Below are 23563 nucleotides of genomic sequence, written 5' to 3'. Positions count from 1 at the left end.
GTAATCAAATGCATAAAATAAAAATTATTTTTTCCAAAATGCACTTTCCATGCAAATTTGAATGACTTTTTCAGCATCTCTTTTTTTCTATGTTTTGTAAATTAGCATGCTTACATAATTCCCTTCATGAAATTAAATATTAAATAAATTGTAAATAGGTGAGTAATTCGGTTAGGATTAGATGGTTACAAACTCCCCATATTCGGCAAGCCCTCCATGGGCCATCCACTTGGGCTATCATAGCGGCCCAAAGTAATAGATAGAATAATCGAATACCTTATACTTAAAACTTTATATTATTTTTTATATGCCATTAATTAATAAAATTTATTTTAAGTCATAATAAAAAAATGTAATATTGTTAAGATATTAAATACATAAATATAATAAAACATTCAAAGATAAGGGATTTCTTTTAAGTTGTGGTAAATTTTTATTACTTTATTTGTTAAAAAAAAAAAGTACTAAGTAAAGTAAAAAAATTTCCTTTATATATACAAGAGAAAATAAGTTAAATTATTTTTAAAAAAGTATATTAAAATAATTTATTAAATTATTATTTTTATTTTTTATGTATATTTTCCTTAGATTTTTCTTGGACTATATAAATTTTGTTGGGGCACGAGAGTGACAAACCGATAAATTGTCATCGGAATGGAAAAATTCAGACAAATTTCGGAGTGAGAAACGCATTTCTAATGGAATATACGATGGGAAGTACACTTGCGCTCATCTCCGTGCATTCTTTTATGGCCAACCCCATTTGATGTCGTGGCTTCACATGCACGAAAGTTGCCACGATTCCATCTCCTTTTATCTACTCACCAGCCACAAAATTGTCCTTTGCCCTAACCCCAGTTTTCAATCCAATTTCATTTTTCTGGTAATTTTTTTTTTCAATTCCCATTTCTTGTAGAATTCATTTTAGCGGTTTCTGGAATTCTAGCGGCTCCAGATTTTGGTGTATTGCATCATCGTATACTACTCGTTTTTATTTATCCTCTTTGTTCTGTTTGGTTTCCGAGAAAGTGTGGCAAGAACGGAAGATGAATTAAAATTTTCAATCGTAGATTTTTATTCTCTGTTTATGGTCCAGGAAGAGATTATAAAATTGATGGATTCTTATTGCTCTGTTTCTGCGCTCGTATAAGGATTTTTCATTCTGCTCTTCTATCGTAAGTCAGTATTTCCGTTGTAAATTGTTTGAAAGAAACTTATGGATTTTGAGCTTTAATGGTGGAAAAATAACAGAAAATGAATTTAAATTTTGAATAAGATTAAGATGTTTTCTGCTTGGTTTGTGATCCCTGAAGGCAAAATTAAATTGACGGGTTCTTATGCCTCTGTTTCTGCGCTCTTGGAGAGATTTTTCAAGCTGCTCAATCACAATTCAAATTTTTATATTTTTTATTTTTTAGAAATAACTTGTAAATTCTGGGATTTTGTCTTTATGCTTACTGTTTTAGACCGGTATGGATCACTTATATGATTACTGGATTAGGTGGTGAATCATGGATCGCCTCAACAATCCTGCTCGTCTCATGATAGTTTCAGATCTTGATCATACAATGGTGAGTCTTGCAATTGTTTTGATGCTAATACTGCAGTGGTTTTATTTTATTTTCATACGAACTCTATGCTTTTGCAGGTTGATCATCACGATTCCGAGAATCTTTCTTTGCTTAGGTTTAATGCCTTATGGGAAGCCAACTATCGACATGATTCTCTGCTAGTTTTCTCAACTGGAAGGTCACCTACCCTTTACAAACAGTTGAGGAAAGAGAAACCCATGTTAACCCCGGATATAACAATAATGTCTGTGGGAACTGAGATAACATATGGAAACTCAATGGTCCCGGATAATGGTTGGGTTCAATTTCTAAATCAGAAATGGGATAAGAACATAGTCATGGAGGAAACAAGAAAGTTTCCAGAACTAAAACTTCAGGTATAGCTCATTCATATTATAATTTTTTTGGTTAAGAGTTATTTTTGGGTTGATAACAGGCATTGGCTTTATCTTTTGAAAGCAATTGAAAGTGTATAAACACACTGGATCAATTAAAGAAATGGTGTATACATTTTGCAATTTTCTTATATTTGAAGTTTATGCGGTAATGCAGTCAGAAACAGAGCAACGACCCCACAAGGTTAGCTTTTATGTTGATAAAGATAAGGCTCGGGATGTGATGAGGGCTCTTTCAGAACTATTGGAAAAACGTGGGGTAAGATTTAATTTTTGGGTGTGAATTTTGTTGCATAAAAATTGTTAACTTTATTTTGAAGTTGTGTGTATTTAGATAAATGTATATTCGTCTTATATCTTGTCACCATATGTTTCTGAAGCTTCTTTTCTTTTCCTTTAACTTTCAATTTTTTCTTGGTTTGTGGCAGTTGGATGTCAAAATAATTTACAGTGGGGGGATGGACTTGGATATATTACCCCAAGGTGCTGGAAAAGGACAAGCTCTTGCATATTTGCTAAAGAAGTTTAAGGCTGAGGGGAAACTGCCAAATAACACTCTTGTTTGTGGTGACTCTGGAAATGATGCTGAACTTTTCAGCATTCCTGACGTTTATGGGGTCATGGTTTGTAGTTCACTTAGTTCATCATTATATTTCAATTTTGACATCATAGTTTAAAATTGTGAGGTGGTCTTTATAAATTTTTCTGTTTTGAAACTTTATTTATTTGTTTGTTTATTTATTTTTTTAATTTTTGTTTTTTTTTTAACTTGTAGGTGAGCAATGCCCAGGAAGAGTTGTTGCAGTGGCATGCTGAAAATGCTAAAAATAACCCTAAGATAATCCATGCAACTGAAAGGTGTGCATCAGGGATCATACAAGCAATTGGTCAGTTTAGCCTAGGTCCAAATACATCTCCAAGAGATCTGAAATGCTCCTCAGAATGTAAGATGGAAGACACCAATCCTGGTCATGAAATAGTGAAATTTTACTTGTTCTATGAGAGATGGAGGCGTGCAGAAGTTGAGAATTCTGATCAGTCTCTAGAAAAGCTGAAAGCAGTTTGTGTAAGTTTCAGATCCCTTTTCTCTTCAGTTAAACATGTCTATAACCATATAGCTTATCGGGTTTATTTTTCTTGAGCAATGTCCATTGTCCAGGACTTCTTTACAGGAGAAACATCTCCATTTTTGCATGCATGAGTTTTGAGTACATAAATTTTACTGGAGTATCTATAGTTTGAATATGTAAATTTATAGGTGAAAAGAACATGAGTAAATGTTGATGGCTTTTTTCTATATCTATTTTGAACAATGATTAATTTGTGCTATATTATCTGATCATATTGCCAAGGTCTTGAATCCAGCTGTTTAGATTTATAAAGATGACTATTTTGTGCTATTATAAGTGTTGTTCTATGTTTCTCAAATATTATATAAGATATTTCGACAGATTGTACCTATGGGATTCAGATCTGACCCTCATCCTGTTAACAGCCTTTTAGTTGGTAGACATATGAAAAGAGTTAGATTATACATCTGGCTCCCATTCTGCCATGTACTTTTTTGTATGGATTAAAATTAGCAGAATTTGGAGACCTAGTAATTGAAGAAATTTTTTTGAGGCCTCATATTCTTACTGTATCATTACATTAAAAAATGAAATTGTCTATAAATAATGAAGCTATCTGTGTGGCCACTTGTTCATACCTAGATCATATACTCTTAAATGGGCAATGTTATTTTTTCTTTCTTCGTTGTTTCATGGAATTGAACCTAGAACGTCCCCTTATTTGAGCCACATGTTAAGGGCTATCCATGCTTACATTGTATATTGTTTGCAAACCCCAATAGGAAAAGCTTGTTGATTGACCTGGAACACAATTGTGATTCTGACCTTTCTTATTTCCATTCTACACTGGCTATGGGCTTTTCAAACATTATAATTGCAGATAACTTTCTCATTTGTTTCACTGATTCATTCCTGTGTCTTCTCAACTAGTCTATCTCATACTTTCTTGCCAATTTTCAATTTTATTTTATTTATCCCACAGTATCCATCTGGTGTTTTTATTCACCCATCTGGTGTTGAGCGACCTCTTCATGATTGCATAAGTGCAATGAAAAACTGCTATGGTGACAAAAGAAAAAGCTTGCGGGTCTGGGTGGATCGGGTTTCATCTGCACAGATCAGTTCAGACACTTGGCTAGTGAAGTTTGATAAGTGGGAATTATCTGGTAATGCCCATTTTTCTGACAAATTGTCTTTTTAACTTCAGCTATTTCCCACTTTCCCACTTTCCCTCCATTGTTTTGTTGCATTTACTTCAATAGTTAGTTGATGTATTGGTGTCTTTCATTGTTCTGCTACACACACACACCCTTGCTCTTTCTTCTATAGTTAATTCACAGAAGGCATGAAAGCCTTTCCCATTCCTGGAATGCTATCATTTTTAGTTTTCTATCCTTGTAATGCTATGATTTGAAGTTTTCTTGTATAAGAAATAGATAACTATCTATATCAATTGGGTGTTCAATTCCTTATCAATTCAATATGGTTGAGCTAGGGATGTTAGTGTGGTTATGTTTTAATTTAATTTAATTTAATTTAATTTTTATTTTGAACTTTGTAGATGGGATGGTAGTTGAATCTAGAATAATGAACCTTATATAGTTGCATGCCAGAAAAGGATACAGCTTTACTCAAACTTATAAAAGTGCAGTAGAATGGTCTTTAAATTTTGGTTTGAGTTGTTCCTCATTTTTCCTTTCTTTTCTTTCTTTTTTTCTCTTTTTTTTTTTTTTGTTTTTTTTGTTTTTGTTTGTATGTTTAAAACCTGTTGGCAGATTGTTACAAGCATGTAAATGTGGAGAAAAGAGCAATTATTGGTTATTAAATGTTTTCTAGATTATATGCTTTAATTTCTGTGCATCTTGATCTGCCTACCTGCTTCTTTTATTTTATTTGTTTGTTATATTTATGTTATTTTATATTAATTTTAGAAAAGAGATGCATTTTTTGGGACTCATGTCCATTTGTTGAATGAATTGGAAAATTAATTAAATTGCTGAAGGAACTTGAAGTAGGCTGGTTATCCATTTCCTTTTCATGTTCTGTGGAGCAAAAACTTAAGAATAGCATACTGACACCCCAATCATGATGATGCATTTGCATTAGCCATTAAGCTATTTCAATATTTTCATTTCCAAGGTTTTATTTAAACCTAGGAGCAATACCTGCAGATCTCTCATTATTGGTAAACAGTGTCATTGGTCAACCATGCTGATGTAAACTAAGGCTTTCAGGTTACCTTTTGAGATACCCAAGAATCCCGATTGGTTGTTTCACTGACTAATTTTCTTGCCTCAAGTCGTGAATGAAACTATAATTACGAGAACCATTTTTTTTTTTTAATAGTGGTAGTTTTTGGATAGTTTTAAAATTCCCAAAAACTGCTCTCCCATTTTCTCATTTACTGGGTCAGGTTGGGTCAGCCCAAACCCAACTCCAACACATGCTATAAAGTATTTGTAGAAATAATGGGAAAAATTCAGTATAGTTTTCCAAGTTAATGCAGAAGGATGTCTCATCATTGTAATTTATCTGATGTCCTCTAACAAGTACCAAAATTTTGTAGGTGAAGAATGGCAGTGTTGCATGACCACGGTTATATTAAGGTCCAGGGTAAGATTTTAGATCACAATGCAATGACATCCAACTGAGGTGCATTTGGTTGGTCTTGTATTGATTGATTTGTTGATTTCAGGCGGCAAGTCTTTCGGATGGTTTCACTTGGATGCATGTGCATCAGACATGGCTGGAAGGCTCAGGTGCTAAAGATCAAACAAATTGGCTTTTCTAGATTCCATAGACTCCGAGATCTAGTACTACACCATAAATATCCTTCTATTAGAATAAATGCAAAATCTGATGATGGTGATTTATTTTTGGTAATCCTTAGTCCTTTTATCACCATCTATGAAATAATTATCAAGTGGAGATTTATGATAAGGGCTCTGGTTATATTCCTTCACATGTTTTCCTGATCCTATTTTTCTGCTTAATAAAGGGAAAGCCATACCATTAGATTGGTTGTGTGGAGCATATTTACAGTAGTTGAAAGCTTACATAGTACTTGGGATGATGGTGATACTCAGATTGTTTAGTATTTGAAAGCTTTTGCTTATGGGGCGAGGATGAGATTGTTCAGTTTTTTTTTTTTGAAGTTACTATATATTTATATGCAATATCAAAGTTTTCACAGCATGTTCATATCTTTAATACAATAGTTTTTAAGATAGTCATTATATTTTAATTTTTATTAAAATACTGAATAAAAATATTTCCTTGTGCCCACGGCCCAGGGCATGTTGGTGGTGGCATGCCCAAACATAAACAAGGTGATGTGGCTAAGAAAACATATTCGTGGCGTAGTATGCGGCTGGTGATGTGCATTGATGGGAACTTGGCTCAGTCAGCCTTGATGGATCAAAGCGGGTTGAGTAGCACGAGTTGTAGCAAGGGCGTGCATGGTGGGCAGTGGACGGTGCTGCAAGTGCACACAATATTATCAACATTGCATGACCTATGGGCATGACATGTAGCAATGGTATCGGCACACCATTTGGGTTTGATATGACAAGTGTTGATTGTTGGTGCTTAAACTTAGAACGTTCTTTGAAAGGTGGGTTGGAGGTTGTTCACTTGGGAGTAACCAAAGGGTATAAGCTAAAGCATGGTGTGGGGGCACATCCAAGGCACACCTAGACTCTCCACGAACAAGCACAAGGCAATGTTAGGGCTTGTACTCGCCCAAGTGCATAATGACTTGGGCAAGGCATGGGAGAGTGGACGTAGAGCCGTGAGCGGAACAAGACATCTAACGATGTGGGTTGCATGGTTGAGACAAAGCAGGATGTTGGCAACTTCGTGCATGGGTGGCATGTGGACAATGCTTTATGTGTAAACCTTGGACAAGGTCATGATACCTTGCAACATATGATAAAAGGTTCTCATAAGCAAGTGTTGGCTTGGCAAGGCATACAAGTGCAACTGATGTATGCAATTAAGACATGCGAGGTTGGCTAGCTAAGGCATGCAGACCTGAGGTTGGTTGGTTGAGACATAAAGCTCAGGCTCATGGCTGACATGTGAGTGTAGTTATTAAGATGTCTGGGGCTATTTTTCAAACAGACATGAGTGCAACTGATGCATGGAGATGTAACTTCCTATTCATCGATAGGCATGGGGTTGTGTTGCAAAAATGCATGGATCATTTGAAAGGTAAAAGTGTGTGAAACACATAGCACTTGAGGAGTTGTAAGCATGAAGGAACTACTAAAATGAGTTTGTAGAACATGAGTTGGGTTTCTAAAACGTGGGTAGAGTAATTGAGGTCCTCTACTTGTTTATAAAATACCCTATCATATACGAGAAACGGAAAAAGGTCTGTGGATAGGCTTAATGTAATTTTGTAAAGGGAGAATCATGTAATAATGTGTTATTTAAAAATAAATAATTTTTTTGAAACTTTGACTTTTTACTTTTTATTTTTTGAAATTGGGGAAAATAACCCTCAAAATATGCACTAAAATAGTAAAAAATCTTTAACATGCCAAAACTAGCCTCTATCCCTCACCATCCATATTCCAATGACTAATTGTCACCTTTTTTTTTTGGGTACTTTTACATCACTCATCACTCGTTATGATTAATATTTTTTTTAAAAAAATTGAGGCAACCAATCATGTCATATGATTTTTCCTTTTTATTTTTATTTTTCCTCCACAATACTTCCACATTTTTTTTTAATATGTTGGCTTCATAAAAAATTTTAAATTTCAAAAATTTCCACAATTTTATATTTTCATATTTATTTATTTTAATTATTTATGAACATTTTAAACATAAAATAATACTATATAATAAATTATTAATAAGAACATATTTAATATAAAAATAAATATATAAGAACACATTTAGAGATTTAGGACATAAGATTTTTTATATTCCCAAAACACAAAATTTTTTATTTTATAAATTTTATTACATTTTTAATATTTTTAAAATTTTCATGTGAAAAATCAGAATTGACCGTGGTTTAATTTTTTTTTTTTGGTTAAAATATTTAACATTTTTAATTAAAGAATATAAAAACTTGGTTGTGGTTTTAACCTATAACATTTTGCTTTGTTAAAATTTAAAATTGTTTATTTATATAAAATAAAAATAAAATATATTATTCATTAAAAAAATGTATTTAATCACTTATATTATTTTCTCTTAATTTTGTTAAAAATTAAAATTTTTGTTACACATCCATCAACATAACTCTTGGAAAAAAGAATATCACACTTTTCTAGGAAAAAAAAGGTACCACTCTTTTATGAAAAAAGTAACACTAAAATATATTAAAAATATCAGTATGATGAGAATGATGTATCACTTTTCTTTAATTTTCTGAAAAAAAAATATATATATCACTCTTTTATGAAAAAAATAACACTAATATGTATTAAAAATACCACTATAGTGAGAAGGATGTATCATTGTTTTTTATGTTAAGATATGATTTTTTTTATTTTTTAATAAAATTAATATAAATAATTAAATACAAATTCTTTATGAGAAATATATTTTATTTTCTATTTTATAATAAAAAATTAAAAATTTTAACAAATCAAAATAGTAGAATCACAATGTGGACCTTGCATTTCGGCTCATGCGTTTCCCACTCGATGGCGAGCTCGATTTTTATTTGAAAAATTGATTTGTTGATTAAAAATGACTTGGAGTCGCCACTTATTTTTGTTTTATATTTAAAAGGGTAAACAAAATAACAAAGAAAACCCTAAGTGTGACTCCTTGTTTTGGAAAAACTTGATCGGGCTCGGGGGTCAGGTTACTTATCGGGAAGGTACGGTACGGACCGTAGCACCCCTCTAAGTCCCTAAAGTCGGGCCTCTACTATTAGGATGAAGCCGTCGTGGCAATCAATAAGAAAGTCAATGGATGCCTAAGTCAAATCATGCACATATGAAAATCAGAACATGCATAGAGAATGATCAAAACGAAAATGTATGCATACCTGGGCCACAAGTCATAATGCATTATCAAGAAACGAGATTAGTACACAATTAACGAATACAAATTATAACTCATGCATATCGGAGTGCAAAATGAAGATCAAGCAAAATATATTAAGCACAAACAGTTGACAGTCAATAGGGATCAAACATAGGGCCTCCCCCCCACCAAAGCCCGATTTATTGTCCACGAACTAATCTCACAAATCCCATGTTTTAGAATTATGAAGGTATCATTATTGCTTATGTAAAATCAAGAAGACCAGAAGATTATTTAGGAACTGAAATGGGATTAAAACTATTCGAGTGAAAACTGGATTATTGGAGTTTATTTGAAAATTGGAGTACTTGGAATTAACTTTAAAAGATTAGAGCTTCGGTAATTAAATTGAAATTTGTCAAAGAAGATGAGAAATGAACTTTAGGAAATTGATCTATGAGAATATGGATTTTGGAAGTTGAATGTGTAATAATAGTAATTATAAGAAATGAACTTTGAGAAATCGGACTGCGAGAATATAGATTTTGAAAGTTGAATTAATAATAATAACAATGATAAGAAATGAACTTTGAGAAATTAAACTGTAAGAATATAGATTTTGAAAGTTGAATTAATAATAATAGTAATGATAAGAAATGAACTTTGAGAAATTAAACTACGAGAATATAGATTTTGAAAGTTGAATTAATAATAATAGTAATGATGAGAAATGAACTTTGAGAAATTAAACTGCGAGAATATAGATTTTGAAAGTTGAATTAATAATAATAGTAATGATAAGAAATGAACTTTGAGAAATCGGACTGCGAGAACATAGATTTTGAAAGTTGAATTAATAAGAAATGAACTTTGAGAAATTAAACTACGAGAATATAGATTTTGAAAGTTGAATTAATAATAATAATAATAATAATAATAATAAGATTTGGGAAATTGAATTAATAATAATAATAATAATAATAATAACAATAATAAGATTTGGAAAATTGAATTAATAATAATAATGACTATGGTAATAATAATAATAATAGTAATAGTAATAATAATAATAATGATAATAGTTAATAATAATAATAATAATAGTAAATATACTAATAATAATAATAATAATGATAATAGTTAATAATAATAATAATAATAGTAAATATAATAATAATAATTAATAATGATGATATCATAAACCCAAGTCCATAAGCCCAAGCCCACGTCCAACATTAAAAGAGCTCAATCCATAAGCCTAAGCCCACGTCCAACATTAAAAAGAGCTCTGGGCTCCATCTCGACCCAGCCCAAACTAGCATAATAATAATAATAATGGGGCTTTGGGCCCCATCTCTATCATAAGCCCAAGTCCATCATTAAAAAAAAAAAAACTTTGGGCTCCATCTCCACCAAGCCCAAACTAGCAACCCTAGCCCATTAACCCTCAAGCCTATCAAGACTAAATGCCCCACCTGGGCATTGTCTTCAATAAGGAGCTCCCCAGCAAGGGCGCCATGGCCGCCGGAGCTAGGACCGCCCGCGACGCCGGAGGTGCGGGGGTCATCGCTACAAGCGTCGGCGATGGCTTGGAGATCTTTGTAGAACCTCACAAAACTCATCAAAGGCTCAAATAGGATGAACAAACTCGATACAACCCTCAAGCATTAAACAAACTAAAATGGAGGGCCAACTATTTACAGGAGAAAACAAAGACGGGGCGTGTACATGCAGCCTACTACATTCAAACTCAAAACCAAATAATCCGAGATGTCCACAACAAGATTGATAAAATATTACCCATGGGTCAACAAAGAAATGATGCCAGATACCGAGAGAAAGAAACGTATTAAACTCGAAAGGGACTCACCTGGAACTCGTGAAAGCTTCCCAACAACCAGCTTGCTCCCCCAAGCTAGCTCCCCCTGGTTCTCTCTCTCCCTGCCATCCTCGTTTTTTTTTTCTTTTTCCCTCTATATCCCCCCAAATCCGCTAACTCACCCATTTTTTAGTCCAACTTTCACCCACTCTGTTGTCCTATGATCAGAACATCTCATCATGAGCATAGAGGTAGGTGGTTTGTGATCCCATGCAGCCCTTCAGCACTTGAGGAAACCGGCCCCCACTCATTCTACAGCCAGCTGCTAGCTTTTCTAATGCTATATATAAAAAAACTAAAATCCCTTGGCTCTTCAAAGGGGGTCTACAAATATGCCCCTCTTCGGTAGAGCTCATGAGTGTAAGGCATATGAACACTAAAGTGAAAAGTAAGTGTGAGTAATGAGTGGGATGAAATGAGCTCTATCGAAGAACAAAGGAGACCCCCAAAAGGAACACTAGTGAATTACTCATGTCAATGGACGAACATAAAGGCTCTAGTCCTAAAAGAGAAGGATGTCTTAAAATGACTCTGAAGTTACACTAAGGACTTAGACTCTCTCTAAGACATCTCCAAAAGTGACTCGAAGTACCATACCACAGATGAGTAACGGTTGAACCATTTTGGAGCATAAGAACGAACGTGTCTCGAGAGGACTGCCCTAAGAGAACTACATGGAAGTGCCAAGCGTAGGGTGTCCAACGTAATGACCGAAGTATGTGTCATAAACTCAAAGGACCGTGCCAGGAGCAATGAAAAGAGAATTCTGGAAGAGCAATGACGGATAAGCGATAAGCACAGGGTAACGCGGTGAGGAAAACGAGGATAGGTGTAAAGCCATGGAGGCAAGACGTATGATGTCGGCGAATACGAACGCCAGGGTTGTGACCTTGAACGATACGGTCAAGGAGAAAGGACTCTGAACGTCAAAACATGGAAAGATGGTGACTCACGGTCCTCGAACGAATGTGTACAATGGCTCTGAACGCCAAACTAGAGAATGACGGTGGCACTGAATGCCAAATAGGACAGTGGTTCTGAACACCGAAACTAAGAAAGATGATGACTCAAAATGCATGAATGGGTATGAAAAGTGGCTCTGAACGCCAAACTAACAGAAAAAAATGTGGTAGTGGCGTTGAGCGTCAAATAGAACAGTGGCTCTAAACGCCAAAATTAAAGGAAAGAAATGACTCAAAAGGCTCGAATGAGTGTGCCTAATGGCTCTTAACGCCATAACGGAGTAAAATGGTGATGAATCGAACAAAAGATAGACATGAGGACTCTGAGTGTTGAACTAAAACCTCGACTCGGAACACTAAATAATGATAATGATAATAATAATAATAATAATAATAATAATAATAATAATAATAATAATAACAATAATAAACAGATAATGGCCCTGAACACAGAACGAAGATGTGGCTCTGAACGTCAAAACGAATGATATGTAGTGGCTCTGAACGTCGAAACTAAAAATTCGACGATGGCCCTGAACGCTGATACTGATGAGTGAACTACAGCTCTGAACGCCGAACGAAAAACTAACAATGGCTCTAAACGCCAAAACTAGGAGTTGATGGTGGCTCTGAACATCGAACGAAGCGAAACATGGCTCTGAACGCCGAAATCGGGGACGAAAATCTGTACGTCAAACTAAGAAGTGATGATGATGGCTCTGAACGCCGATACTGAGAAGTGATAACGATGGCTCTGAACGTTAATGAAGATGCGATGATGGCTTTGAACGCCAAAAACGGGAATGTGACTCTGAACGTCAAACTAGGAAGTGATGACAATGGCTCTGAATGCCGAAACCGTGAATGAATGGTGGCTTTGATCGCCGAAATCGGGAACGCAAATAGGAACGTCAAACTAGGAAGTAATGATGATGGCTCTGAACGCCGATACTGAGAAGTGATAACGATCGCTCTGAACGCCAATGAAGATGCGATGATGGCTCTGAACGCCAAAACCGAGAATGTGACTCTAAACATCAAACTAGGAAGTGATGACGATGGCTCTGAACGCCAAACGAAGGTGAGATGAGAATGGCTCTGAACACTGAAACCGGGAAGTGATGGCTCTGAACTCTAACTAAAGATGCGATGATGGCTCTGAACGCCAATCTGGGAATGTGACTCTAAACGTCAAACTAAGAAGTGATGACGATGGCTCTGAATGCTGAAACTGTGAATGGATGGTGGCTCTGATCGCTAAAATCGGGAACGCAAATCGGAACGTCAAACTAGGAAGTGATGATGGTTCTGATCGCCGAAACCGAGAATGCAACAGTAATGGCTCTAAACGCCAAAACTGAAAATGTGACTGAGCGTTAATCTGGGAAGTGATGAAGAATCTGAACACTGAAACCGAGAATGCGACAGTGATGGCTCTAAACGCCAAAACTAAAAACTGATGATGACTCTGAATGCCGAAACTGAGAATGTGACTCTGAACGTCAAACTAGGAAGTGATGATGATGGCTCTGAACGTCGAAACTAAAAAGTGATGGTGGCTCTGAACGCCGAACTACAAGGAAATGATGAGAGGGAAATATGCCCCAGTGTGGCATGCTGCTACAAATCTCAATCCGCTGGAAGGGTCTGAAAGAGACTCTATGAGCCCCAAAAAACACTCTACTAGCTAGTTAGAATGATCAGGTCGACGGTGAACACAGTCTTAGGACCTGCCCGAAGAAATCACGAGGTCTGCCAGAGTGTTGTAATGAGCCGAACTCCTCTAACTCATAATGCTTTGCCTGAAGGACCCATTGTCATCTCGAACGGATAATCCGATAGTCTCAGGGAGTAGTATGGTAAGAGACACACCATGATCTCGACTTAACCATCTACTGAATAGTCTTGGCCAATGGGGCGATCCAAACCCAAACATCGTGCTCCACTGAAAGCTCATCTCGACGAAAAGCACAAGAATAGTGACCAATGAAGCAAGTGCAATATCTCTCGACCGAGTAATGAAAACTGTAACAGACCCGTGAGGGAATGATCACCTCCATAGCTAAATGAGGAGAATATGCCCCAGTATGGTATCAGATGTACCTGATCTATCCTGATGGCTCAAGGATAACTCCATGGGGACGTACAAAGGATCTAGCATGTACCCCGCTAAAATGGGGACGCGGGAATCCACGCGCCTGAGATAACTCTGTCCAGGAATCACGACTATATCAGAAAATGTGAATCTGGCTGAAAGGCTCCAAAGAGGCTTCACAGAGTATCAGGACACAATGAAATCGAATCATCAATCCAATGTGTATCTCATAACCGGGGATGATCATGCAAATTAGTGGGGAATCTACAAATCCTAACCAAAATGAGGAATATGCCCTAGTGTGGCATAAAAAACGTGACAAGTCAGGAAAATCAAATGAGCTCAAATCATCCATCATCGAATGCGCGATCCAAGTCATCCATGTCTATAACTGAATCATACCTATAGATTAAAGAGGCGTTTCCCGGGAGGAAAGCCTGATGACATCTAAGTGTCAAGAAGCAGGCCTAACTGGGCAACTCCCGAGAGGCTCCACTGAGGAATCATCGTAAAGATAGCGAATAGATCATCGTCCCGATGTACGTGTCGCGAATGGGAATAAGCACGCAACTCCACCAAGATCTGTAAATCTCATCCAGAACGGTAATATGCCCCAGTATGGCATCAAACGTATGGCAAGTTAGAAATCGGCCGACATGAAATCATCTACTATCAAGCATGTGACCTCCGCGAAGATCCGTAAATCTTACCCAAAACAAAAATATGCCCCAGTATGGCATCGGATGTGGGACGGGTCAGAAAAAAAAAAGTGACATGAAATCATCTATCGTCGAGCACGTGACCTCCGTGAAAATCCGTAAATCTCAATCCGAAACGGAAATATGCCCCAGTATGGCATCGGGTGCACGATAGGTCCGAAGAACAAATGACATGAAATCATCTATCGCCGAGCATGTGACCTCCGTGAAGATCCATAAATCTCATCCGAAACGGAAATATGCCCCAGTATGGCATCGGGTGCACGATAGGTCCAAATAACAAATGACATGAAATCATCATTCGTCGAGCACGTGACCTCCGTGAAGATCCGTAAATTTCATCCAAAACGGAAATATGCCCCAATATGGCATCGGATGTGTGACAGGTCAAAAGAACAAGTGTCATGAGATCATCTATCGTCGAGCACGTGACCTCCGTGAACATCCGTAAATCTCATCCGAAACGGAAATATGCCCCAATATGGGCATCGGATGCACAACAGGTCAGAAATCGAGCGACATGAAATCATCTATCATCGAACATGTAACACTGGTCGTCCGAATCCATAACTGAATCATGCACATATATCCAAGATGTACCTCCCAGATGGAGAGGCATGATGACATCCAAGTGTCGAGAAATGCGGACCTAGCTAAATGGATCTCGAAGGCTCCGTAAGGTAACGATCATGTCCATGTCTCAGTGAGCATCCAGTAAGTGATAATGATCGTGCAAGTCTGTGAGGATCCATAAACCTCTAAATGAAGTGGGATATGCCCCCGGTGTGGCACCAGAGGTACGATAGGTCAAAAATCAGGTGACACCAAGTTAATCATCATCAAACTCACGATCCCGGTAATCTGAACACAACTGAATCAGTCCTACACATCAAAGAGGCAACTCCCAAAAGAAAAAGCATGACGATATCTAAATGTCAACCAGATCTCAAACACCTATCCAAGTAGAGGCTGTCAAAGATGACATCTGATCCTATGGCCTCAGGGTGGTCTTAAGACACGGGACGTAACGTAGACTAAGGTGATAGGGTAGTAAAAATGAAAGGAAACTAGGCCCAAATACCCGATGATAAAAAAAACCATGCCCTCATATATGAAATGCAACGTGTATAGTGAATCCCATGAGCCATGGACTTGAGGATGCCTAACGTGAATATGATGTCGATAAGGAGACAAATGAAGCAAAATGAATTGATAGTGATATGTGTAATGATGATGCGAAGTGAATATCGAACCCAAGATGGGTTGCTGTAAGGAGAGAATAAGATGTGAAGGGAATGAGATGAATCACAAGCAACGATAAAAATGACAGCGAAACAATGAATATGTGAAGAAAGGTGGTGATCGACTCAGATCAAACATGAAGTGAAGTCACATCAATAATGAATATAATGATGGAAAGGACAATGACTCGGAGTCTTTAGGAGAAGGTCACTCATCTCTCTCACAAATAGATATGACAAAGCAATACAAATAACATGGGATCTCAGAGAGCTCACATACGAACTCCCAATAACAAACATACTCGATAAAAATGACCCCCAAACATCAATATACATACTCAATGATCGAGAACACTATGCACATACACACATGCACTATTTTATTTTATTTTATTTATTTATTTATTTTTTTACATATATACAAATACGCGTACCCTGAACATGAACAAATGAACCCCAAATCATCAATAAAAAATAGACACACTCCCAAGTGCTAAGGTAACAAACAAACTCTCTCTGGCCAGATGACCTTCTCAAACTAAGAATCTCTAAACCAGTGTCCGCGAGATAGACGGTGGAAATGATGTGGCTATCCTCCATGTGATGAACTGAAGGAGATCACCACTCATGGTGAAGAGAAATATGAAACAAACAAGTAGTAGATAGGATAAGGAAGAAGAGAGAAGCACAACCAACAAGATGAGATGAAAGTGCAGAGGTGTAGTGATAGGAAAAGATAATGTGAAAAAACATGCCCCTAGGTCCAAGGCTCATGAAACCCCCAAGCAATGCATGCATACATTAAAGGGCCCCTATCCCGGTGTGAAAATGTGAGCAAGGCGATAAGAAAGAAAAGTTATAATACGCATGTGAGGCTCAATGGGCTAGCAACGGACTATGTATCAAAAGGGAATAACAAGGTAATGGCTAACCGAAATGATGGCCACCCATTTTGCGACCATGGTCTCAAACATAGTACCTCTTTAGCTGATCCACATTGGTCGGCTCTGAGAATCGGTTTCCATCTAAATCCATCAACCATGCGGCGCCATCTAGGGTCAACTCCCTGACGAAATAAGGTCCGCTCCAGTTGGGTCTGAACTTCCATCTAGGATCTCTGATCAATCCCTTGATGACTTTCAGAACCAAGTCACCTATCCGTAATGGTCTGGGCTTGACCCGCTTTTTGAAAGCGCGGACCATCTTCCTCTGATACGCACGAACATGGTCTGCTGCTCTCAATCTCCTCTCATCTAGGAGATTTAGCTGATCAAATCGAGCCTGAGCCCAATCTGCCTTGGGGATCTGTTGCTCTAGTGCTACTCTCAACGAACCCATCTCAATCTCAACGGGTAGCACCGCCTCCATGCCATATACCAATGAGTAGGGTGTGGCGCCTGTAGAGGTGAGAAAAAAGTCCGATAAGCCCACAATGCAAATGGGAGCTTCTCTGACCAATCCCGAGAAGTCTCGACCATCCTCCGTAATATCCTCTTGATATTCTTATTCGCGGCCTCTACTGCCCCGTTCGTCTACGGCTTGTACGCAGACGACCTATGATGTCGGATGCTATATCGCTGCACCAATGTGTCCACCCCTGCCCTAAAATGTACCCTTCTATCCGAAATCAACTCATGAGTGACTCCATAACGACAGATAATGTGTGATCTGATGAAACTAGCAACTCCAGATGATGTCAATCTCGCATACGAAGCGACCTCTACCCACTTGGTGAAGTAATCGATGGCGACCAGGATGAACTCATGACCACTGGAAGATTTCGGTGAAATCTTCCCGATGATATCAATACCCCATATGGAAAATGGCCATGGTGAAGTCAGTACATGCAGCTCGGAGGGCGGCACATGAATGAGATCTCCTTGTATCTGACACTCGGGACATCTCTGAACAAACTGGCAGCAATCTATCTCCATGGTCAACTAGAAGTAACCAGTCCCCATGATCTTACGGGCCAACATATGTCCTCCCATATGTGGTCCACAAACTCCCGCATGTACCTCTCTCATCACTCTATCGGTAGAAGCTCTATCTAAGCACAATAGTAACATCCCGTCAGCTGAATGTCTATACAATGTCTTGCCACAAATCACGAATCAGGCGGCTAATTGTCTCAGTGCTCTCTTATCCTTGGTCGTGGTGGCCTCAAGATATACGCCAAGTCTCAGAAAGTGATATATGTCATGGTACCAAGGCAGACCATCGTCTATTTCCTTATTCTCAATCAGACAACAGTATGCAGGAGCAGATCTCGACTCGATCAATAATGGGCGAACAGTGGCATCGACAGGAATGTCAATCATGGAAGCCAGAGTAGCTAAGGCATCAGCAAACTGGTTCTACGCTCTAGGCAGAAGGGTATATCTCAAATCATCGAATCTCTCGACCAGTAGCTCCAAATACGCATGGTAAGTTGACTATCATGATATATTTTGTTCAATGGTCAAGTTTGCCATTGTGTCCGGTTCTTAATATTGTTGTTAGTCATGGGTGGTCTCTATGTTAATTGGATTGTCACCAACTCCTTTCTTCAAGGCTATCTTATAGGAGACTTATATATGGCTTAACCACTAGGCTATGTTGATCCAAATTATCCATCTTATGTGTGCAAGCTTTGTAAGGCTATCCATGACCTCAAGTAGGAACCACGTGCCTAGTACCATGAGCTCTATAAGTTTCTTGCCACCTTAGAATCTTAGAATTTTCATGTTGATGTCTCTCTATTTTTCCTCAACACTACTAGAAAAACTATGTATCCTCTTATGTATGTTGATGACATCATTATAACACGTAACGATGTTGCCATGGTCCAACACTTTGTGGACCTTGTTACCCAATGGTCCTCTATCAAAGACCTTAAGCCTCTTGCATACTTCCCTGGTATTGAAGTAATTCTAGCATGAAAAATTGAATAACATATTTTATCACTAAAATATATATCTTGTGAAAAAAAAATAACAATACTAATTTAGAATTTTATTACAAATTATTTTATGAATAACTTATTCACACAATTTCTTCTCCTCAATATATATGTTTAACGGATAAAAGGTTCATTTGCGTCTATAAAATGATTGTATGTAACAAACACTGAGATGATTTCTAAATTTTGTTGCTAATAGATACATTTGGTGACCAATTTTTTTTTCTTCTTATATTAAAATTTCATCACTAATTCTCCTTTTTCTTGTATATATAAACTGGATTTTGTGACGTAGATATTTGATAGGCCTTTATTTGATCAGGAGTGCAAGCCTACATGGGTCATTGAAATTTTCACTTTTTTCCAAATTCGCTTTGGGGAAATTAATTAAAAATTGGTGAGACTGGTTGGATACTGTGCCAACAAGTCAAATAGATGCTTAGTTTATGAATATATGTGTAATGGCTCCTTGGATAAATAGATCTTCCACAGAAACAAAGAGCTTGCTCTTGATTGGCAAACAAGGAGGAAGATCATCCTGGATATAGCAAAGGGTCTATCCTATCGTCACGAAGAATGCAGACAGAAAATCATCCACTTAGATATTAAACCCCAAAACATCCTTTTAGACGAAAGTTTCAATGCAAAAGTTTCCGATTTCGGACTGTCCAAGCTAATGGACAGGGACCAAAGCCAAGTTGTTACAACCTTGAGAGGAACTCCAGGATATTTGGCTCATGAATGGCTGAGCTCCGCCATCACAGAGAAAGTGGACGTCTACAGCTTTGGTATTGTGACTTTGGAAATTTTGTGTGGGCGAAGAAATTTGGATCACTCTCAGCCCGAGGAGGATAAACATTTGTTACGTCTTTTTAAGAAAAAGGCTGAGGAAGATCAGATGTTGGATTTGGTTGATAAGTACAGTGAGGACATGCAGTTACATGGAGCAGAAGCTGTGGAGATGATGAGGCTTGCTGCATGGTAGAAGGCCTTCTATGTCGATGGTCATCAAGGTCTTGGAGGGGGTGATCGATGTTGAAGATAATCTGGACTACAACTTCTTTAATTCATCAGGACGAGGAGCGACTGAAGCTGTTCATGGTAGGGAGAATAATGTGGGCTTTGCCTCTCCTGTGCTGCCTTCTATTCTGTCAGGACCCAGGTGAGAAAAGGGACTCCCATAGAAGTAAGTACGTAGGTCTTTATTACCTTTATTCAATAAGAAAGTAAAGAAATAATCATTTCACTCTTTCTGTTTAGACGTAGTTGGCCATCTTCGAAGGCATTTTCGATCACTATTCATTTCGCCATAAAATTATTAAACGAACCATATTGAGTTCACAATGTAACAAATGAAAATATTATTGTTGATAGAAAAACAATGATTTTAAAAGTAAAAAATTTGATGAATTTCATTTAAGAATTGTTTAAAAAGATCATTAATAAGGGAAAAAAAATTAAGATATCAATTCGGTACCTATCAATTCTCATTTTCTATTATCAATAGTGCATATAAAGTGTAGATTAATGTTAATTAGATGAAAAAAATAAATAATAGAATTAGGATACAAATAGTTATATCAAGGTATAAATGAATGAGACAAGGTATAAAATAACGACTTGATTGATCATATTTTTCAATAGGTATCTCTTTCAATGCTACTATTGAACCCATTAATATTTATGATTGTATGAATATCATTATGGTTTGATAATGATTACAAGGTAAAAGCAATTAATAGTAAATTGGTGCACCAAAAATGGGAATAGAAATAGGAATGGAGGTAAATTCACAATGCCATGAATGTGGTAAAGATGAATTAATTAAGACTGATTTCAAAACGGTTTTTAATTTCTTTTTATATATAAAAAAACTATTTTAAAATTTGATAAGACTATTTGATTATTGTTTTATGGAACAATTTTTAAAAATAAAATAAAATAAAAAATTATTTTCAAAGAACAAGTAGAATTCACTTTTATTTTTTTTAAAAAAAAAAAGAGAAACATGAAAAAATAAATAACAATAATTTAAGAAAAATCATTAAAAATAAACAAAGTAGAAAGCTATTAAAAGCAAATAAAGTATAACACAATCTCTCTCTTCTTTTGTTTTTTCTTTACCAACCAATTATAAAATCTTCAAATATCATTTTTATTATTCTACTATTGTATTTTTCTAAATTTTCTTTAACTTTTTTAAATAAAAAAAATTATTAGGTAAATAGATTCTAAATAAAGTAACAATTGATATATAGGAATTACTTCTTTTTATTTTGAAATTCAAATAGTGATCCAATTAATATTAAAATATATATATATATATATTGAGATTGACCTAATTAATATTAAAAACTCACAAATCAAAACTCATCCTAAATGGCTTTGCTATTTTGTACCTATAATTTTCTTTTTTGAAATTTTTTTACTAAACTTCAACCTTAAGCATAACTAAAAGTTTTAATTTGTTAACAAACTTAATAATTTTTATAAATAATTTAAAACCCAAATATCCAACCATATCATATCAGAATGTTAAGCATAACGATAGCATTTAACAAATGATATGATAGAAGGCTTTCTATGTCGATGGTGATCAAGGTCTTGGAGGGGCGATTGATGTTGAAGATAATTTGGACTACAATTTATTTAATTAATCTGGACTAGGAGCGATTGAAGCAGTTCGTCGAAGGGAGAATAATGTGGGTTTTGGAGTTTCCGATCAAAGTAACCTGTTTTTTTTTTTAAAATAAAAAAATAAAAATTTTTTTAACGTAAACTTGTGTTAAAAATATTTGTCAAAATAGTGCATTTGTACAACATCAAATTCTACTTTATTATTATTAGTATTATTATTATTATTATTATTTCATTTTAAAACCACAGTTAAAAATTTCGTTTTAGCTTTAAATTTAAAAGCTCATTTACTAATAATGGTTTTAAAACCCACCGTTGGTAACTGTGGTCTTTACACTTAAAAAAAAAAGTCACGTAAATGATTATGTGATTATAAAGATTAGATTGTGTGGACCCCGTATTTTTGCACGATGTGTTCCCACTCAATGGTGAAACTCGTTTTTTTATTTGTTTTTGTAAAAAATTGATTTTTAGAAAGAAAAAAAAATACTTGAAGTTGCCACTTATTTTATTTTATTTTTTAAAGGGAAAACAAAATAAGAAAAAAAAACCCTAAGTGTGACTCCTTGTTTGGAAAAGGCGGTCTGTGAAAAACCAAACCTGGGTTCGAGGGTCAGGTTAGTTATTGGGAAGGTACGGTAAAGACCATAGCACCCCTCTAAACCTCTAAAAATGAGTCTCTACTAAATAAGGTGAAGCAAACATGACAATTAATTGAGAAATCAATGGATACCAATAAAATGATCAAATTATAAAACGAATCATGCGTAAGAATAAGTAAAGTGGGAGTTAGATCGTACCTTAGCAGCAAGTAATAGTGCGCTATAATGGAAACAATGTTGGTTCAAGTATAAAATCATCACATGCATATCAAAGAGTAAGACAAAGATCAAACAATATTCATTAAGCATAACAATTAATAATAAAAAAAGAAAACTCATATATAGGGCCCCCACCAAAGCCCAATTGATTTTGCATAAATTAATCTCACAAATTCCATTGTTTGGGAATTATGAAAATCATATTCATGCTTATTTAAAAAAATCGAGAAAAATGGAAAATTATTTCAAAATCAAAGCAAATTTGTGAAAGTGTTCATAGCAAGTTTATTTAAAAACGGGATTTTTAGTGACTCTAAACCCTAATGAAGGAAGAAGAAAAATGATTTAAAATTATTTGAAAACCAGGATGCAATTAAAAATATTTGAAAAAAAACTGGAATTTGAAAATTGCTTGAAAATTGGAGTTTTGAAAATTATTTGACGATTCAAGTTATGAAATTGTAATTTTGAAAATTAAATTTAGAAATTGAAGTTTTGAAAATTATTTGAAAATTGGAGTTTTGGAAATTATTTGAAAATTGGAGCTTTGAAAATTGAAGTTTTGAACATTAAATTTGGAAATTGAAGTCTTGAAAATTAGAATTTTGAAAAAAAAATTTATTTGAAAATGGGAGTTCTGAAAATTAGAATTTTGAAAAATTATTTGAAAATGAGAGTTTTGAAAATTAAATTTAAGAATTGGAGTTTTGAAAATTAAATTTAAGAATTGGAATTTTGGAAATCATTTGAAAATTAGAGTTTTGAAAATTAAATTTAAGAATTGGAATTTTGGAAATTAAATTTGAAAGAAATCGGAGTTTTGAAAAATAAAAATAAAAATAAAAATTGGAGTTTTGGAAATTTATTTAAAACTGGAATCTTTAAAAAATTAAAATTAAAAATAATAAAAATAATTAAAGTTTGGAAAGTCAAAATTTTGAAAATTAAACTTAAAAATTGGAGTTTTGAAAAATTAAATTAAAAATTGGAGTTTTGGAAATTATTTGAAAATTGAAATATTGAAAATTAAATTTAAAAATTGGAATTTCAAAAAAATATCTGAGAATGGAATTTTTCTAAAACTTAAATTTGAAAATTGGAATTTTGAAAAATTATTTGAAAATGGAAATTTTGAAAATTGGAATCTTGGAGGATTAAATTTGGAATTTGAAGTTTTGAAAATCATTTGAGAATGGAATTTTTAAAAAATTAAAATTTTAACATCAAAAGATGAATTA

At 35.3% G+C, this 23563-nt stretch overlaps 2 protein-coding genes across 4 annotated transcripts; both read left to right on the top strand.

The window, feature by feature from the left end:
• Positions 1 to 637: 637 nt before the first annotated feature.
• On the top strand, positions 638 to 6051 carry LOC100258115 (sucrose-phosphatase 1). Of its 3 annotated transcripts, XM_010654940.3 has the most exons (10): positions 664 to 883; positions 1097 to 1175; positions 1502 to 1571; positions 1649 to 1948; positions 2124 to 2225; positions 2395 to 2589; positions 2742 to 3032; positions 4019 to 4202; positions 5603 to 5649; positions 5732 to 6051. In XM_010654940.3, exons 3-10 carry the CDS (start codon positions 1512 to 1514, stop codon positions 5825 to 5827), a joined length of 1275 nt encoding a protein of 424 aa, XP_010653242.1. In that variant the 5' UTR covers positions 664 to 883; positions 1097 to 1175; positions 1502 to 1511; the 3' UTR covers positions 5828 to 6051. The 3 variants fall into 3 exon arrangements, with proteins under 3 accessions (XP_002269810.1, XP_059594879.1, XP_010653242.1); XM_002269774.5 differs by lacking the exon at positions 1097 to 1175 and having other exon boundaries at positions 638 to 883; XM_059738896.1 differs by having other exon boundaries at positions 640 to 1175.
• Positions 6052 to 18694: 12643 nt separating this feature from the next.
• LOC132254157 (G-type lectin S-receptor-like serine/threonine-protein kinase SD2-5) lies at positions 18695 to 19852 on the top strand. The gene is made up of 2 exons (XM_059738833.1): positions 18695 to 18832; positions 19349 to 19852. The coding sequence occupies exons 1-2, from the start codon at positions 18695 to 18697 to the stop codon at positions 19850 to 19852; spliced, it is 642 nt and encodes a 213-aa protein (XP_059594816.1).
• The last annotated feature ends 3711 nt before the right edge of the window (positions 19853 to 23563 follow it).

The sequence above is a fragment of the Vitis vinifera genome, chromosome 8, assembly GCF_030704535.1.
Source record: "Vitis vinifera cultivar Pinot Noir 40024 chromosome 8, ASM3070453v1".
Taxonomy (NCBI): Eukaryota; Viridiplantae; Streptophyta; class Magnoliopsida; order Vitales; family Vitaceae; genus Vitis; species Vitis vinifera.
This window is presented reverse-complemented; position numbering and strand designations above follow the sequence as displayed.

Coding starts and splice junctions, on each gene's coding strand:
- LOC100258115 (XM_002269774.5), top strand. CDS start 1,512: ATGGATCGCCTCAACAATCCTGCTCGTCTCATGATAGTTTCAGATCTT. Junction 1,572..1,648: donor CAGATCTTGATCATACAATG/GTGAGTCTTGCA, acceptor ATGCTTTTGCAG/GTTGATCATCACGATTCCGA. Junction 1,949..2,123: donor TTCCAGAACTAAAACTTCAG/GTATAGCTCATT, acceptor GCGGTAATGCAG/TCAGAAACAGAGCAACGACC.
- LOC132254157 (XM_059738833.1), top strand. CDS start 18,695: ATGTATCCTCTTATGTATGTTGATGACATCATTATAACACGTAACGAT. Junction 18,833..19,348: donor CATACTTCCCTGGTATTGAA/GTAATTCTAGCA, acceptor TTGGATAAATAG/ATCTTCCACAGAAACAAAGA.